General features: G+C 35.7%; 1 protein-coding gene across 10 annotated transcripts in view; it reads right to left on the reverse strand.

Annotated features, from left to right (window-relative positions):
* Positions 1 to 1,511: 1,511 nt before the first annotated feature.
* Positions 1,512 to 20,606, reverse strand: part of ADAM23 (ADAM metallopeptidase domain 23) — a 74,598-nt gene continuing 55,503 nt past the window's right edge. For 3 of the 10 annotated variants that reach the window (XM_040561391.1, XM_040561386.1, XM_040561387.1), the window contains 2 exons: positions 20,163 to 20,274; positions 1,512 to 4,785 (listed from right to left, as the gene is read on the reverse strand). In XM_040561391.1, the coding sequence (XP_040417325.1) occupies positions 4,727 to 4,785; positions 20,163 to 20,274 (171 nt within the window). In that variant the 3' untranslated portion in view covers positions 1,512 to 4,726. Of the gene's footprint in view, positions 4,786 to 9,168; positions 9,224 to 12,240; positions 12,332 to 20,162; positions 20,275 to 20,606 lie in introns of all 10 variants that reach the window. The other 7 variants (XM_040561389.1, XM_040561390.1, XM_040561392.1 and 4 more) reach the window with 3 other exon arrangements.

Consider the following 20,606-nt stretch of genomic DNA (forward strand, 5'->3'; position numbering starts at 1 on the left):
CAGGCTTGGCAGGGCAACTCTTGTACTGGCTCAGAAAGCACGTACTACAGCACAGCCTAATATGCTACTAGTGGTAAAGTTGAGGGGCATCCCGCGACTTATGAAAAAAACAAGCTATTTTAAAAGACAACGTTAACAGGGATTTTAAGCGGACTGGTACGTGATTACTGTTCGGAATGATGTTGCCTTCAGCAGTGCGCAGTTGCTCAGAAGTAACACATTAAGGGGATGTCTGCACTAGCCTGATAGAGTCCTTGTACTTACCCAGAAGCCATGTTATCTTCTTGCATTACATGCTTCCACTAAATAACTTTTTCAAAAAACCTAACATCTGAAGATGCACTGCTTTGCTTGCTGAGCTCTGAACAGAATTGTAGTATGTGCAGCTTTAAGATAATCTCATTGTGTGACCTTTTGCTTTCAATAGTGTTGGTTTTAGCATCATTGCTTACTAAAATGTCTAGTTGTTTTTTTTTCAAGCTTTCTGAAGGCACTTAAACAGTCTCTATTGTATTCCTGATGAATCATGTTTAATTATTTTTTCAGCTCTTGTGGGTAGGAATCTATAATAAGTGAACGTGGAATAAAAGAGGGTTTTTCTGCTTTGTACAACATGACTTGCTGCTGTGTTTTGTTGGTTTGTTCTTAGCAGTAAGTGCCCCAGGAAGATCACTCTTCAATATTTCTTGGTGTATTAGTGAAAGGCTTCTAAATTTTAAAGACCAATTCATGTTTCTTGCAAAATCAAAAGCATTTATGAATTATTGCTTTTGTGTTTGTATGCTGCAAAGGGCTTAACTCCTATCTTAGGACTGACTGTCTACTGTAATTATAGTAAGAATGTCTGTATGGTAATATTGTTTATAGACAAATCCTTCTGTGTTCAAATGACAGGAAATGAAAGTGGATGATAGATCCATTAATGATAGTTTTCCCTCGCTCTGCACTTCTAAATGAGAAGTGTGCTTCCGTATGTAACTGTGGCAGGACTAAGGCAAGAGACTAATTTGTTTCCTTGTCTGGAGCTGGAGAAAGTGGAATTAGTCGGGGGGAGGGGAGAAACTGAGTTTCTTTCAATAATCCATTAACATTATGACCATAGTATCTACTAAGGCCTTTAAAACTTTTTTTTTCATTACTTCATTTAGACTTCAATTGTTCAGGTTTTTTGAAATGTAAAAGGCTCTCCTCAACTAACTAATGCATACAGCTCTCCTTCAACTCACTGAAGCCAGCGGAGGGGCGTAAAGCAGGCACAGCAGCCTTCCTTCCCTGCCTGCTCAGCCCTGTGCTCTGAGGCTTGAGCCCGACGTGTGTCAGAAAGCGTGTGCACAACATCCTCTTGTAGAGGGACCCTTGCTGTGAGATGTGACAAAGTTTGAGAGAGCTTCAAGTCAAAGTAAATTCCTGCCAGTTTCCACTGCTATAACTGTGATGATATCTTGCACAAAATTAAACAAAACTGAGAGAATAAATAAGGAAAAAGTGATTGAAAATTAAAAACTCCCCCATTCCATGTTCATGATGTTTTTAATGCTCATCTTGCTAAGATGCAGAACAAAGACTATTGAATTCCCATTCGTTAGCAGCCAACAACATATGAATGAGTATTAACCACAAACAAAAAATGATTTATAACATCAAGTTGTGCACTGAAAAAAAATAATTACAAATCACTTTTAAAAGAAAGAATAACAGTGGTAGCAATAATGAATATAAAACATGACTGAGTAGGCTTAAAACATAACTTCAAGTATTCTATGGCATTTCCTCAGACATTTGTCTTGAATTTGTTTGTGCAATACCCATCTTTGCATAGTAAAGAAAAACTTGTTAAATTCCAGCCTTAAGTAATCTGTTTCTTTTAACATGCACCTATACGTCTGTTAATTTGCCTAGCAGACTTCTCTTTTAGGAGGATCAGATCAATTCAGTGAGATCATGCAGCAAACGGGAATGAGCTATAGTTACCAGTTTCTTGTCCAGATGAACAGATAAATAATGGAGCAAATATACAGTGGGCAAAATGCAAACATTGCTGACCGTATCTTCTTTTGATGGCGCTGTGATGAACAAATTAAATGCGTACTTACTTTCCAAAGCACGGCAAAGACATGATGTAGAAAATCAACACCTAGCTAAAACAGCTTTTATTGTCTAATACCACAGAAAGCACTTCAACCTGGACCCACTCTGTGCCGTGTTATCACTTACATTCTGTACACACAGGGCAGAAAGCAAATGTGTTCTTCCACATACAGGCAACGGCTGGTGAGTGGAGCAGAAACTAGGTCAAGAAATCATAATTCATATGAAACTGCTGGTGTAAATTAAAAGTTACTCCAGCACTGAATATATGTACATAGTATTTGGGGACCACTGTGGTCTGATTTAAAACATCACATCGCACATTTACAATGTTGTTTGTGAAATGCTCCTCAAAGGTTTATTACACAGGTAGTTTAAATATATTCAGTTGAGTTTATGTAATTATTGGTAACCACTGGTATTTCAGTTGGGGTTATGCCTACTTTGGGAGCAGAACTCTTAAAGTTGGGGATTATGTTCCCAAGAAAACTAAGTTTAGAGGACAATGATATATTTGCAAGTGTTTTTGGTTTGCCATAGAATTATTGTCACTAACTTTATTCTGCTTGAAGTCAGGCAGGAATTTTTCAGAATATGATTTATAGTATATGTCAATATTGACTACCTGTGTGCAGCACCTTTAATCCATAATGTAGTAAGTGTTTAATGTGATTATGTTAAAGCTGTTTAGAAACATTTAATAATAACTGTCAACCAAAACAATACATTGTAGTTCTCTTGTGAGACTGTTGGATCCAACATCATAATAAGACATATAACTGAAATGAGAAAGATTTTCTTCTTTAACTTTTTTTGTAAGTCACAAGATATCTGCAGCATTGTTTTCTGATGTTCTGACTCTTAAAGCTAACTCGAGAGATTTTCACTGAACAAAGATGGAATATGTTGTAAAAGTGGACTTCCATAGTTACTAATATTCAACCTTTAAATAAAAAAAATTACAGAAGAATCTTTAATTCTGATTATTTGTTATAGCAATGAAATTTTCAGGCCACTTCACTTACATAATTTATTTCATGTAAGTTTTTTTTAAATCAAGATAAAAAGGGTGAGCCAGACCTTACAGATCTATACTTTAAGGGAGTCCTAAACTAGCTTCATACCTTTCTCATGTCAGATATATCCAGGGTAGCCTGGTTACTACAGGAGCAGTACTGCTGCTCTGCAAAAATCTGTTTGTAGACAAGGTATACCTAAAAAAAAAATTACAACACAACCTCCCCCTACAATTATATGGGGTTTTTGCACATTTTGTTACTAGGTCTCAGTAGCAAAGTGTCAAAATACTAATTTTGCATTATAACTGGAGAAGTGGAATGCATCAAGGAGATACAGGGAGTGAGTCAGAAGTGTCAGTCATCTTTGCAAGTTGGTTTTGGTGGGCAGAAGGGAAGAGAAGAATAACTTGTTCCAAGCTTTTCATATTGTGAGTGTTTTAAGGCTTATTTAAGTATTTCACAGAACCTAGACAAAAACACACAAAGCTATAGTTTAAAAAAAAAAAAGCTTGGCACTTTTGTGATTAATTTGAGGGTGTCACTTTCTGACATGGCATTACAGAAAATCTGCCAAAAAACAGCCAAAATAAGAAGTAATCCAGACTTATAGTCAATATGTAGGTATGCATTTACACACTTTCATTGTTTTTGGTTTCAAGCATTCCAACTTTAGACCATGTATGTTTGGTGTCAGAACTCCCTGCATCTGCATGCTATTCTCTGCCTTTTTTGAGCAAGCCCAGAACACTCGCTGTACAACATGCTACAGAAAAAAGGGGGAGCAAAGAAAACAAAAACAAACCCAACATCAAAAATAGATTTACGTAAAGAATAGAACCTTTTTATATGGAAATCCTTTTTCTCTCTCTCTATATATATAATCTGTGAAAATGATACATCAAAAATCTTATTTCCATATTTACACTTTTTCCTTCTTGGAAGAACTACATCCATCACTCAATAGCTTCCGTACCCAACAGACGCCTGGCCCAGGAGACCAAACAAAGCAGACAGTGAGCTCAGAGCAGGGAGCTCTGAAGTCCAGTGACAGAGCACGCTGTATGGCTGCGAGGTTTGCCAGAGCCTGGTACCAACTTTCCAGTGGTTTGTATTTATCGGGCTGCAGATTCTGCTTGGGGTCAGCTTGCTATGTCAGTTGTTTGTGATGTGAGCCATGCAGGTTACCCTTTTGTAATTAGCTCCTCATGCCACAGGAGTTTGTTAAGAAAAAGGAAGTCATGCGAACTCAGGTGAAGTTAGAGTACCAGCAGGCTGGGAAAAAAATCTTTTGCTATTTCATTATTTTGGAATAGTTCTCTCATTGTACTTGGTCTGTGTGTCTCCTCCTTTGTTTGAGAAAAGGAAAAAAAAAAAACTGATTGTGAAACTGTTTGCTTGTAATGCTTATCAGTTAATGTTAACAAGAGAAAGGTGAATGGAGGAAGTATTTTGAACTTATCTCCAAAAAGGACAGTTTTCTATCTTCTCATTTCCTAACATCCCAACATTGTGGTTGTAGCTATTGTTTCTTATGTTCTTCCTTATTGATTTAATTCCTGCACAGCCACAGCAAAGATACCATACCCAAAATCCAGTAGTGCAAGAAGCAGCTTTTTGAATTACATCTCTTCAGATAGGGCCTTGTTGACTTGGATCGAACCTTCGTTTTTTGACATTTCTTCCAGGTTGCATCAAAAGGAGTAGAAAAGAGGGGGAGGAAAAAAAAGCAAAACATTAGTTAGACATTACATGAACAAAGCCAATGCTAAGGTCATAGTAAAGTAAAAAGCTCACACTGTGTCAGCTTAACAAGTCACCTTTCCAAGAGGTAACAATGCAAGGAATTTGGTTGCAGGCTTCCTGTAGCACAGTATCAAGTATTAATTTCCTTATGAAGTTTAAAGATCACCCTGGCATATGGAATTCAATTTTTTTCTGTAGCACTTTAATGCTCTAAATTTGTAGAAATGTTCAGACCATAGTAATGTTTGTCTACTAGGCCAAGAAAGCATGCATATACCTAAGTGGAATCAAGTCAATAGTAAATATGTAAGCACACAGACTTTAGTTCTCATAGCAGGTGCCTATCTTTGGTTATTCCAGAATTTAGTTTGCATGTTCTCATGCAAGGAAAACATGAGAACCTCTGTGAGCATTTACCACACTATTGACCACAACTGCTGTGAATCTCAGTAAGGTGCAAAATATAGCAAAGACATTGCACTCGAAGGAGACTGGACAGCTTTACACATTACACGGTCAGAATTTAATGTTATTAGTGGATAGCGACCTGGTAGGTGATATCCAGTCTCCTACGATACTGACATCCTATGTCAAACAGCAAGACACCACAAAGCAACAACAAAAGTTAGGTGCAACCTCCCCAGTATCTGGCTTTATGTGGGGCATCAAGCAAGGGGCTCATGCATTTAGTTCTCACATTGGGCATATGCACCACTACCGCCACCAAACTGACATGCAAAAAATATGAAACAGGAATTCATTAATTCCCTAAAAGCTACACATCCCCAGGATTTTCTAGTTTCTGCAGCCTGCTAACTACCATCATTGCTGCCATGTTAAATATACAATACACAAAGTTTTCCTAGTGGATCAAGACACTAATGGATGCGTGCAAAGGCAACTTCTTTTTGAGAAGACTGTCAAAGACTGGTAGGCACCCTTTGTTTTGTATTTTCTTTGGGTACCAGTGCCTGCATTTTTGTAAGGTGCATGCTTTGTAAGAATTGTTGGCTTCTGAGATATCACTATATTCATTTTTATTTTTTTAAGCATTTCCCCTCTAGGAGTACTGTACTAACACTTCATTTGAATTAAGTTGACTTTACTTAAATACCTCAATCCATCCTCCTCTGTAATACAGTTAAATCTGAGGTAAGTTTTTATTTTTATTTTTTTCAGGCCATCTTGCAGAAGCTGCATGGTAAATAGTATGAATACAGTAACTTGGTTAAATGTGACTTAAAATGTGCTTTGCATATACTTATCCTGCCTGTTTCAATGTGAGAAGGGTATCTGCTTCTTTTTCCCCGTCCCCCCTTTAAACACTGTCTAGGATACCTAAATTCAAACACTAGTGATGACCAACTAATTAGTCAGTCCCTTAAAGCAAATCATCACTGCATGTAAAAAATCTGGATGACATAACTTGTCCTCTTACTCTAAGGAAAGTATCATGTTCCAGTTAGTTTTAAGTGTACAAGTCATTAAAACCTGTACCAAATTACATTCTGTTATCTGAACTTATTTTAATTAAACCAAGAAGTAATTTATTTTATTTTTTTTTTTTTTAAGTCTTAGAGCAAGCTACAGAGGCCAGATCTGTATTTCATCCATCTGGAATACACATTTCAAGGAATAAGATACTAATCAAATTACTGTCTTTCTTCACTTAGGATATTCTGCTAAGAGTGTTGTAAGAGGGGGAAAAAAAAACACCTGAGGAACCAAAAGAACACTTAAGACAGGAGCCTGAAACAGCCTCTGAAACACTGAGCATCAGTTACAGTGCCCATACGGCAGCACAGTACACATGCAAAACATTAAGAGCTTGCCACAGCTCTCTGCTGCAGTCTTAGTACTTCACAGAAGTAAGCAGGTGCTTCCCTGACCTGCCTTAAATTCATCCTGAATCATCAGCCATTTTAATACTACAATGAAGGCAGCAGTGTTTCTTAAATCAGCAAGTAGAACCAGTTGCTATCTTCCCTAAGAAAATTAGAATGAACAGAAATGGAACTAGGTGATTTTCAGATCCTGGATATTTGCAGCCCACACCATTTTATAGCTATGTATTATAAAAGCAAAAGTTTTCACACAGTATTAAGCTAAACTTCAAGTAAGCTTCAGCAAAATCATTTTGACTCTGATTCAATCACATCATCTAACTAGACACATCTCCAGGGCCTGTTTCATACATGCTCTTTTCTTGGGCCTGTGTCCGTGCCTAGTCAGACAACAGACAACTGGAGCATTTGAAGAACAGAGGCTTTGAGTACTCTGCCCAGGACACAAGGAGCGCTGCTCTTCACTAGTGCATGCTGAAAGCTGTTTCAAACACTGTACTGATAGAGCCCAAGACACAAGGTACATGGATGTCTGCCTTAGAAAAATTAGTGGGGTATTTCAATGTATGACAGCAACTATCTGTGATACACAACTCCAACTGATTACTGAACTAATCTCCTTTAAAATTCTTCCCTCTATCTGAAAATAAAACAAGTTTGCTGTCTTTAAACAGTGTATTCAAAGCAAACTGGGGACCATCTGTGGGGAAACCAAATAGCAGGGCAAGCAGAAGAGACCTGTAGGGAAGGCCATGTAAGAGAATGATGCTGTTTCCTAGTTTGTTTCATGTGGAAAATCTTTAAGAACATTAACTACTTTTTGCATTTAACATTTTAATGCCTGGTTAAATAATGATAGTCAGACTTTCAGTCTGTAATCTGACCAGAAAAAATTCTATAACAAAAACAAAATTATAGATGATTCTGAACCAAAAAACATACTACACTGTAATATGATAAAGTATAATACTGCATAACATGGTTATTGTTACAAAGGAAAAAATATTTCAGAGAAGATATTTTTAAAAAAGGCTGGATATATGGAAGAAATACCTTTCTGTAATCCTCTGCATTTCTTTTCCCCACTAATTAGGAATGTGGTTACACAGTATATTACTTGCAAATCCTCTACCAAAGTATTTAAAGATTTGTCCAAAGCCAGTATTTTAATCATTTAAAATAGCCAATGCTGTCATAAGCATTCTTAAAGCATGGTTCAAATGCTGGTCAAGAGATTAAATAAATGACCCTTTTGCTATTAAAAAATAAAAATAAATTGAAATTAACAAAATGAGAGGCTAATATTAGTAGCTTAAAATAAAATGCTGACCTGCTGTTTATTGTACTAGTTTGGAAAAAAAAAGTGAGAAAATACATAATTCGATTCTGATACTGATGTTTATGTAGGTAGTGGCTGTATCTAGGTCATGATACATGCTTTAAGGCAGTGCTGCATGAAACCTACTTCCTCACTAAGTCTCCAATAGCATTCTTAGTACCTTACCTTGCATAAGCTTTTGGGGTCTACATGCATCTGCATGGACCAGACAAAAATATGGCATCTCTAAGGACTAAGCAAGTTTTTAGTTCAACCGTTAATCCTCCATTTAAAAAACAGAAAACCCTGGAGCTCTTTACCTACGAAACAATTGCTGTAAGTATATATAGAATTGTACCTACAATCAATTCTTCTCTATCAGCCACTTACGCCTTGTGATATAACGAGAAGCAGTTTTTCAAGCACATTTACATCACTTTTACTAGCATTGATTCTTAGCACCATTACTTTATTACTAAAAACTGTCTTATTGATAAAGTCGATAACAAAAGCATTTAATTGGCTTATTATTGCAGTAGCTTTGTAAATGTACATGAATATACGCTAGAAAAATAAGCAAGCATATGGCCCTGAAACTGACATTGCAGCCAATGCAGAAGGCCCACATAAAAAATACTCTCATCGTAAAATTGCCCTATGTCGGTCCTGTATAAGATGCCATATACTGAAATCTTGCACAGACTTGCTACATCAAAATCAATGTCACGTTTCATGAATGCCTTATTTCTGTATACTGCCTAGCAGAGTTCCGATAGAAATATACAGGACTTCCTTTAATGCAGTCTAAACCCCAGCAGCTTTAGAAGTACTATGCAAAGCTCAACCAAAATAAAATCTATTTCCTAACAAGGTCTCCACTCACAGCTCTGCTTGGAGTTGCCTTTAACTCCAAACCACCAGAAAGGTTCAGTAAGGCTCTATGCACCCAAAGATTGTCAGACAACTTTTTTTTCCTTCCCTATTCCATCCACATGTCAACTTCATTAGAAAAATTAATCTAGAATTCATTCTTGTAAATTGACTGTAAATTTTTTACCTCATTTCTCTAAACTTGCATCAAGCCTACTTTTATGCTTCCCTTGCAATCCTCCCCCCCGCCCAGTTCATGAACAAAATTTGCTTAGTTGCAGCTTACGTTTGATTTGGACTTGACACCACAGTACCGTATGTTCATATGAAAATCTGATAACCTGTGAAACAGAAATCACATCTCCCAGTTTGTAAAGCATTAGCTACCTTCTCTCATATTTGCATATCACTTGCTTAAAAAGGAAAAGTTAAAGTCCTCTATTATCCTCATCTGTCCCTCCAGATATATTTAAAGCAAAGTATCAGAGGGTCTGCATATGCAAGACCTCTTTTGTATACAAAAGTTGAAAAGCCTCCAACCCCCAGAAGAAACATGCACTTCAAGCTGTGAGCTAGGCCAGGCCAGTGTCTTTGAGGTTCTGCTACAGAATGAATGCTTGTATTTGGTCTTTTGAGAATAGCAACTTCGAGACTTTTCCAATACAGATCCTCTATAGGTATAATGAGCTTTATATTTGGGCAAAAGATTGACAGCAGGATGCAAAGAAGAACAGGTGCTACAGTGCTGATGAAAAAGAGCTTCAGTCCAGGCCAAAGGCTGGTAAGGCACAAGACAGATAAAAAGTTTAGAGTTTACCTAAAATTCAGAATTACCTAAAGTTTTTATGTTTTAATAGCTTGTATTGTGTTTTAAACGAATAACACATTTGTAATGCAAAAAGTAATTTAGGGATAAATACTGTGTCTAGAAAGTACATGACTTGTTGTTAAGCAGACATATGTCTGACGGCATAATACGAGTCCAAAAATACTTCTCAACAAAATGTAGTTTGGTTAATTCCCATGGGAAGTTGCAATAGTGGTGATTCTGAGATTATCACTTTAGAAGTTCATACATTGTTGTTCTCAATAAATCAAAAAATTAACAAATGTTTACATAAGCCTTGCAGAAAATTTGGCTGTTATTTAGTTAAAAAGGTAACTGCAGTAAAATGTAAAAATAAAAAACAATCAGTTCTGCATCTAACCTGAAAATTTTCTGCATTGCTTATATGCCTTATTTAGGTAAAAAGACAACTCTATCCTATAATTCTGCATTTTATAGGATATGGTTTAAAAAAAAAAGTATCTGTTAACACTACAGAGTATATTTGATACATACAAAAGGTTTGTAAAAAGCTTAAGGCACAGACTGGACCTTTAGACATGAGATCTTTCGATCCATCAAATGGGAAGAATCCCAATTCCTTAATTTGTTAACACCACATACAAATCCAAATCTGTCACTGCATGTTCTAAGATACATACCTCATTTGGAATCTCTCCTTTTGAACACAAATTTGATGTAGAAACACAATTAAAAAATGCATAAATACTAAAAACAATTATTTAACTATTTATAAATATGGAAAATATTTATCTGTCATAATATGAGACACAATGGTAAAGGTATGGGACTATATTAAAGCTACGTTGTTTTGAGATGTCCTGTGGTAGCTTACAAATACTGGAGACTGAACCAGGGGTATTTATTGTACAAGAAAGTGGATTTAACTTATTTAACTGAGAAACTGTAAAAAAATAAAAATAAAAACCATCTCAAGGTAAGTCTATCAGCAGGTATTAAAAAGGCTTATAAAGATCATATATATACACTCAGGGCTAAAAGTTATTGACTGTTTTTATACACTTTGTATTTAATCTTTTCTTACTGAAGTAAATGAGGAGCACTGAACACCAGTGCTCTGACACCCGCTAGGGACACGCACAGCTCTGCAGCTTGCGCCAGTGCCAGGGGAAGCGCAGGGAGCGCTAATTCCGCCTGCTCCAGGCCAGCTCTGGGTGCGAGGCATGAAGCCCTGAGCAAGTGTTTAGAGAAATACTAGAATGAACACAGCAGGGGCTGGGTCTTTCTGCAAACCCTGATACTGACAGGCAGTGCAACAGGAACGAATAATTGTCTTTTCCACCAGAGTGTGCAAACTCTGTTTTCAGCTGGGCTGAAAGATATTTATTTTGCTTCTATATACAGGTGTAATTAAGGTCACCAGATGCTATGAAAATGTAACAGTCAAACAGAAGTAAACATTTTCAGGTGACCTCTGAAAGTGAATGAACAGAGAAAATAATGATCGGGTCTTCTTTATATTTTTATATCCTTCTTCATCAATTAGGATTTTTTTTCCTCAAGTCATACATGGAATATGAATAATATAACATTATTTCAATTATTATAAAAAAAATGATTATTGAGGAATTATAGTTTATTGTCCTATCATGACTTATTCTTAATTCATGTTACTGAAAAGCAATAGCAACTTGAATAGCATGAAAATTTACTTTTTTCTGTGCTTCCATGAATTGTAAGCTTAAAGCACTGGTTCTAAATTTAGATGCTTTTTACCAAATATGGACCATGCATGCATATAGACCTGACACTACAAAAAAAATCAGTAATTAAGTATCTTTGCACAAGACTCTCTTTAATGGTCACAAGTAGAATGACTATCATGTTACTCTTGATAGCTATAAGACACATTGAACTAGAAACAGGTGAGAACAGTTCTTACCTTTCAGGAGAAACTTTGAGGTTTCAAAGTGTTATCTCTAAAGCTAGGCTGAAATTTTATTAAAATTGTGATTCAGTAATAAAAAACAAGCAGCCAGAAACGAAAGTTAGCTCTGGTATTTCTGAGACAACTGTTTCAGTAATGCATTTTTGTTACTGAAAACTATTTATGTACTGCCACCACTTACCATTTTCACTTAAGAGATCAGATTATTAAAAAAAAAAATCAGTTTTAAAGTACTATTGCATTCAAAAATAAAAGCTTCCCAAGAAATTTATCTTTTGGGAATTTTAACCACTGTATTCAATTGAGAGAGAACAACACTACTAACTGGAAATTAAAAAAGAGCTTGCTTGCTAATTGCTAGGATGAATTCTTGAATGTTAAATTGTTTCTTTTATTGTTCTTCAACTTTGCACCCTGATGACATTGGCTGGTTTTGAATCCATTTCCTCCTCTTGTTCAGCACATGCCTAATTCTCTCTCTTGTTATTGTTTGTGGGAGGGGGTTACTTAAAAATCTTGTAGCAGGAACTCAAAATTTAGTGATGTAAGCAAGAAATAGAAATGCCATAGCCACTGAAGAGAAGACATGCGGCATTGCTTACTTAAAGCCCCATCCTGTCCCCCCAAGGACAATAGCTGCTACCAGGATGGCACCAGCGATGGAGCCTATTATAAGATTGGTGGCACTAGGACCTGCGATAAAGGATTACGGTAAGAAAGACAAGAACCAACCACTGTATTCACATTAAGTGAAGCAACTGAAGGGTAGTCAACAATTCAAGAAATACAGACAGCACACAAGGTGATGTCTGTAGACAATTTCAGCAGGCCCAACTTACTTTTAATAGCAAGAATGAACAAAGCTGTTGGTCTCTGCCCTGTGTGCTATGTTGACTTCTACCACAGATAGTATCTAATATTAGACAGTAAATTCCATTGTGACTTATTCCATCATCTAGTGAAATAACTTTAACTGAGGACACTAAGAAATCGGTAAATAATTCCTTAACTGAAAGGTAACATTATAAATGCTATATGTTTTATGACTACAGCAAATGAAAAAAAAATCACCCCCCCATTTATTTTTTAAGTAGACCCTGAAAGGTGGTAGACATTTTAATTTGAGCTGACAGCATCTAGCACCACTTGCTAATCAGAGTCCAGACTCCCTACCGTTAACGTCAATGCTAAATTTACAAACAATTGTTTGACAAAGGAAAGGATTATATAATAAGGAACAGAAGTTGACATAAAAGCTGTATTCCCATTAAGCTTTCCAAACATCAAAGCATCTCTTCATCATCCTCAATAAGCTACTTAACAACAAAGTGGGGAAGGGTGGAGCAGGAAAAAAAAGCAACAGAAAGCAGCAGCACAAAATATATTTGTGCACTTTTCTGAAGAGGCAAGAGAACACCTAAATAAGAAACTCATAATTGACCCGTAAGTGCTCTATTTACACAGGGTGGAAGAAAACAGACAATAGATTTGAGTATTTTACCATTTTAATTGCTGTGCACAAAAATTACCTATCGAGTACTCTTTGATGTAAAGCTAATTGCATCTGAGCTCAAGACAAAATAAAACCAACACAACAGTTCTTTTGCAGCATATTGCACACTGTGTTTAAACATTTAAACATCCAGGAATAGCCTTCAAAAACAGTTCTTACCTCCTATCCCAGTCTCTCAAAATCAACACTTCAACACAGCAATAAAAAAAATTACTGTTTTAAATGTTCTGAAGCTGAGTTTTGAAAGCTATCAGACAGCTAAAATAAAAAAGAAAAAGTAGCAGCCAGAGATCAGCAAAGGAAAGAGAAAGGGCAACTGCAGTAGCTCAAAGTTTTAAGCTGTTAGGTCGGTATCCCAAAACCTTCTGTCCAGTCCCAGTCACTACAATAGGAAAATACCCTAAGTTTTAAAATGTTTTAAAATGTAGCAGGGTTACCTAACTTCATTGCGGCCATTCCCCATATCAGACCTTTTGAATGTAAGATTAGCTAAAAGAAAATATTTTTTTCTCAGATTTTGTTTGTAACATCCAGTGGTATGTAAGAATTACTCTGCAAACATGTCATGAACTGATTCATGTCAATATACAATTCAGGAATTGAAGAGTATACAAACACTGTTGAAAAATAAGTATGATTTAGCACTCTGAATTAGTATACACAAAAATCAGGTATACAAAAAAAATTACTTTCCACTCGACTTTCATGGAAAAAAAAAAAACAAGAGATTTTGCCATGAACTTAAGCTGAATACTTTCTTTTTTTGAGGACCACACATTTACTTCAGGAGGACTGCTTGCTACAAGGAAGTGTAGCAAAATGGGGCTTATACATTCTCCCAAATCTTTTCAAACATTTGCTTTAAAAATTGTTTCCAGCAATTCACACACAAAGAGTATTCAGGAATATTAATAAAAGACTTAGACTGAAAAGAAATAAGGTGAGCTTTACAGATATAAGCAGTACACAGATTGGACAACAGTAATTAAAAAGGTAATTTTTCACAGTTTGGAAGAAAATATCTTATTTGGACTTACTTACCTTTAAAGTCACACCTGGCTCTAAATCAACAGGAATAAGCATGATGGAGGGTAAATGAGTGCCATCTGACAGGCATTGTACTCACAACTAAGACTTGCTATGAACAGTTCACAACTTAACAAGCTACTGTATTTCACTTGGATGTGCATCTTATTCTGGATTTTATCAGACGACTGCACACAACAAAAAGACTGAAAACACAGCAAGTAATTTACCTGTAAGAAATTTCAGAAGCCTTGATAAACTCTAATGCTGATTTCTTTCTAGCCATAAAATGCTATCTTGCCACAAGAGATACAACGATTAACTGATTGTAATGCATTCGTAACTTAGATAAGGAAGTAACAAAGGGCCACTTTTTAACATCTCTCTTCTTCCTGTGTTCCCTGGTTGCTAAATGTTTGAGAAAAAGTCTATTTTGTAGTGGGCACTCATTCAACAAAGAACAAACTTCTGTTCTTTCAATACAGGAAGCCAATACTGGTTTTATTCACTTTAAATATGGAAGAATTCAATGAAAATTCAAACATAAGACAACATATGAGACAATCAGGCTAAGTTAATGGAAAGTTTACTAAATCGTGTTACATAAAAAAGTGGGTCTTAAACAGCTATTTTTCATAGAATGTTTTGGGTTGGAAGGGACCTTTAAAGATCATCTTGTCCAACATCTTCCTGTCATGGGCAGGGACACCTCCCACTAGATCAGATTGCTCAAAGGAACGTCCACCCTGACTTTGAACACTTCCAAAAACGAAGCATCCGCAACTTCTCTGGGCAACCTGTTCCACTGTCTCACCACCCATTGTAAAATATTTCTTCCTTAAAGCTGATCTCAATCTACCTTCTTTCAGTTTTAAAACCATTGCTCTTTGCCACGTGACTACAGGCCCTGGGAAAGTCTTTCTCTATCTTTCCTGTGAGCCCCCGTACACCTATGAAAAGCAAATAGCCACTATTAAAATTGAGGTAGTGGGCTAACGCTTAAGATTACAGCTCTCCAAAATTATGAGAAGACTTATACATACTCTTTATATATGAAGACTATACTTCAGCATTCTACTGCCTTCAGGTAACAGAATCTTAGCAACAGGATATTTGGAAGCTTTACTGTAAAGCTAGCTATATACACTATTATCAGCTTTCATTTTCCTAGCTAGACTGTGTGAACATTATTAGACTGAAAGCCCCAAAGAGTGTAATAAACAATTTGCTTTTTATCAAATAGTCCAGGTTACCCTGATTCTATTTTGCAAAATAGTAACAAACTCATTTTTTCCATTACTTTTGTAATTTGGCATAACGTGAACATTCAGACATTTAATTTTACTGTGACAATGCAAAAATTCACAAACTTTTTGTTTTATGCCCCACATTATCCCAGACAGGAGAAGGTTCAACACTGCATGAGCAAATCACACGACACAGACACAGTCAAATCACACGACAAATACGGTCACCACACAACAAAGCTAAAGGGGTAATACACAGAGGGCTCAGGTGCATACAGTTACCTCACACACTAGGCACCAGACATAAAACTCAAACTAAGAAAAATGCTTACTCTATTCCCCACCCTGTGCCTCCAAAAATCACCCCCAAGGCCAGAATGGTCCCTGCCACTGCACCTATTAGCCTGTTAGTGGCCATGCTCACTGTGTGGAGGGAAAAGGGAAGATTTTTTAAGGAAATGATCACATCATATATGTCTGAAATGAAAACAAAATAATTCCTCAAAGGAATATTTTACTTTATAATCCACCATCTGATAAGCAATCCAAACCTCTAACCAAACTTTTATTTACCAAATACCGTAGCTTTAAAAATTCTGAAGTAAGCTTTATGTGATTTTATTTGAACACCCGCAAATATTTCAGTGAAAAGCTTCCCTGTAAACATAAGACTATTCCTTTTACCTTGTGATTTTATTATTTACTTTAAAAAGGAACATCCTCAGCCTGCTGCTTAGTTAATTTTAGGACAGCCAAAATGTAAATAAATCACCAGTAAGAAAACTTCCTGTTGATCACCAGAAAGATACTGTATCCAGAGTATAACTAAGCAAATAAAAACTGTTTGTTTGGAAACAGTTCAATTGCAGGGAAAAGAAAACAAAACAACTTTTAATTAAGTCCTTTACGAGTGTGTAATATTTTTGTTTGTTACTGCATTTATCAAACAGGACCCTATTTATCTGTATCACCTAAAGACAATTACCACTTTTTAAAAGGAAAAACCTACCCTAGTAATGTGCTTCAGGTAACAGCTTGGAACTTCAGTATGTTCAGAGACTCTCTTAAGTACACTGAGGCCTTATTTTTTATTTTTGAAGGAAGCTTTTTTTTGAGGAAAGAAAAAAAAACCTGCATTTCCTACATGTTATAAAAGATTAAAAGTTGGATAGATTTATTGTGTCTTAACAGACCATAAACAAACATCTGAATTCTCTAATGGGAACTTTTTCAGGGGACAAAAACTTGATAATCTTCATCAAGAAGTCTCTTTTGAAACTTTCTCTTTTTTTTTTAATTTCATAAATATACACAAACACACACACACACTTGAGACGTAAGTTTTATATTAAAAACAAACACTATTCCACTAGTCAAAACAGAGGCCCAATTCTGCAGTGAAATTGCAAAGAAAGAATATTGTGTGCATATGGAGCCCCACTGACTTCAAAACTATTAGCCAGCATTGTAAAATAATTCAAAGTTTCTGCAGTAACCAAAAACTAACAGCAAAAACTCCTTGTCTTCTCCAAACAGTTACCATCCTGAATTGCTCTCCTGTGGGTCAGCTAGTACAGGTTGCTGAGTTTAGACTAATTCAAGAGTCATGCATTAATACCAACATAATTAACATAATTAAGGATGACCAATTTTTAAATCCTGAAGTACAGTACGGAGGCAAAGGCAATTGACAGATGATACAAAGGTCTGAAAAGTACAGTAGGAGCAGTAATCAATTATCAATTACAACAATATGTAAACAAATAGCAATACTTTTTGCTATACTTAATCTAATTGTAGTAAGAAAAATGGTGGAATCTATGGTGTGAAAAATCTTAAAGCTATTGTGAAATTTCACATCTCTGTATAAAAGATATATACTTGTGTAAGTATAGAAACTCTCCTAAATAATTATCTGCTCTCATGCTATTTAATCACTAGGTTTCAGCACTAACCACTACGGTAAGTAGTTGAAATAGGAAGAAAAACCCTGAATCACGTAACATACAGGTGATATTGACTTAAGCAAATCTTTCTGTATCAAAGCTTCTCACAATACATGAACACGATTCTAGTTTATTTGCAAAATATTTTCCTTTCCCCTTATATCAAAGTATAAGGATTCCAACACAAGTAGGTAGTTTAATGCAAAGAATTAACTCATCATCAAGGGATTGTTCTTGTCAGAAAGAGTTGGTGTCCCTGTCTAAACATGACATAAGGTGTGAAGTAGATGGAAGTGATGGGGATTTATTTATTTTAAATGACGGATTTGTAAATTAATTGTGTAAGCAATACAAAAACTTTCACTAGATTCTTGTAAAAATGTTACTACTACAATATAAAATCTCTTTCAATTTTTTTGTCTTCAGTCTGAATCTGTCAAATATCTGAACTTTTGACACTCAAAACAAGAAGCATATCTGCTAGTTTCGATCTATTCTTGATATATATGCTTATGTAAGGAAGAAAAATCCAGTGTTTTCTAATTTGTAAAAAAAAGTACATTCTCAATGTGATACTAAAACATTTTCCAATTTTCTTTACACCTGGATATGGCCACATTTAAAGAACAAATAAAACAAAAATTGCTGTATTCCAATCATGCGAACATAACTAACCACTTAAAAACTTTCATGTATAAAGTGTAGTACTCATCATCAAAACGGTAAAAATTGAAGGTTTGGTATCAGTACCATGGATATGGCTACTCACTCAGTCTAGGCTTGATTTCATGGATTTTTCTCTGCCCTGGTTTTGAGAGTCAGATTATATTCATTCTAGCTTGTTCCTTAGATTTCTGGTCATATCAGATGTCACTTTGTGATGCTGGATTTAGTTTAGATGCGATGTTCTCGCAGCTGAATCTGCTACACTTTTCTCAAAAACAAAACAACAACAACAAAAAAGAGTATTCTATTTCTGAATCTTTACAGAAGTACAGAAGGTTACTTCTGTATTCTTTTGACATCTCCTAGAGGAATCCTCTATTAGCATACCAAAAGAGATTATAGTGGCTGTCAGTGTGCAGGCTCCTAAATTCACTTCCAGGTGATTCAGCATCAATAAATTACTGCAACAACATACACAAAAATAACTCATCTTTTGAGATTCTTTGAGCCACCTTGTAACAAAAACATACTCTTCCTTTTTTCAATGGAATCCACTGAAAACTGGAGTGTAAGCTATACATCTGTACCTACCAGAAATACATACAGATACTATTCATTAAAGATTTTCTTCCCAGAATCTTTCAGCACTGATACATGAATTTTCATAAAGGTATTTCCATTCTGAAGTCGTTCAAGTTAGTTTGAATTACAAGAATCTAACTAAGATAAATATACTTTCTATGTTGCCTTTCATATAGACCTTTTTACAGATGAGGGAATTAATTCTTACCTATAGGATTTGGAAGTAAGCAATTAAAAATTTGTAAGCAGTGTTTCAAAGTTTAGAAAGTTTTATGGGAAAAGTATCTTTGTAAGACAGAGTACAAACTAGACAACTAAATAATGAACTGTGGTGGGGTTATAAATCCAGGAAGTACCTGCAAAGATTCCCTATAATATAAATCTGGGCTGTTCTAGAGAACTTCCTTCACAGCAGGAACCTGTTTCAATATGATCTCTTTGACACTTCTTGGGAAAGGACTACTGGAACCATTCTGCTAAGGGGCAAAGGAATATGGCACACGTGACAGAAGTAGAGCCATTCTGGAGGGACATACCAAAATCCTGTCTTCCCTTCACAGAATACCCTGGGCTAGAATGGACCCACAAGGATCATCGAGTCCAATTCCCCTGAAGCCCTGGATACTTTAAAGTGTAATGAATTGCACTGTGAGCTCTAAGGACTACATTTTAAAGCTTCTTTCCATCACCTTTATAAAATGTACAGAATGCTCTACAACTGGGATTTAGCTGAAATCTTTTTTTTCCCCCAAGTTTCTCGTTTGTTTATTGGCAACTTTATCTGTAAATGCATACGTGATTCTGGATAAATACAGTCTGATGTTGGATAATGTCCTGATAACGGGGAAGACTTAAAAACCTTAGACAGCACAATCCAAAGACATTGTTTGGAAGAGAAGTCAGTGAGAATCTCAAGTGCTCTTCTCCCTCTCTAAAAAATTTTGACAAATTTTTGACAGTAACTCCTCTTCGTATTTTTACTTCATATACATATGAAGTAGGTTGAAATACCTACTATACAGGTAAACAATAATGGTCATAAAAATAATGTAAGTCCATAAGAATCTTATTTTTCTTCCCATTGAAATCGGATGCCAAGGAACCAAAGCTATTTTCACCAGGGATATTTTGACTTTTCCCTTTTTTATGTGACAGCTCTCTGAATTACCTGAGAATAGCTATGGGAACTGGAAATCTCTAGTAAAACATAAATGCTCAAATAAATTAAAAGTAAGAGCTACATTTAGTCAGCTTCCAATCATAATGATTGAAAAAATTGAGAGTAGGTGACAAAGGAAAAATCAGAAAGTATGTACTGTTACCTATTGAAATCTTCCCAAAATTTAAATTAGAAAATTAAAAGTTTAATCAATTGTCAAAGCAGAAAGACCTACATCATCTACATGAAGCAGAATTTTACTGTCTGTCTCTAAACAAGACTGCACAGTATTTTTCTCTTCCTATATGCTAATTCTACTACCACGTATCGACTGAAAAAATATCATAAATATTTGAAAGAACATTACAACTGAAATCACACAAACCCTTGGGTCCTTCATCCTTCTTGTTACCAGTATCCCTGACAGGATCGTCAATACTGCAGTCTGTCCCAGCCCAAGAGAAATTACAAATGCAAGTGGCTTCATTACTACATACCTGGAAAAGAAAATAAATAAAACAGCTGCTTTTAAACTGTATTTTCTTAAATTTATTCAAAGTAATTAGGTAGTTAGTTCACACAATAAAAATTCATCCACTTATATATTATAGCAATAGCACTGAGTGTTTAGAAAGAGTATAAAGTATCAGTAGCCTGAAAGTTTGCTTTAGCCCTCTAAATACACTCAGATGCTAGGAAAAGCAGAAGAGTTCCTAGTGGTTCCATCATCACTTGGACTACACAGCTGCACAGGATGTGAGAAAGAACAGGAATTCTCATCCACCAAGAAACTATCCAGACTCATTATCTCTTCACCAACAAACTATGT

The sequence above is a fragment of the Cygnus olor genome, chromosome 6 (genome assembly GCF_009769625.2).
Source record: "Cygnus olor isolate bCygOlo1 chromosome 6, bCygOlo1.pri.v2, whole genome shotgun sequence".
Classification (NCBI taxonomy): Eukaryota; Metazoa; Chordata; class Aves; order Anseriformes; family Anatidae; genus Cygnus; species Cygnus olor.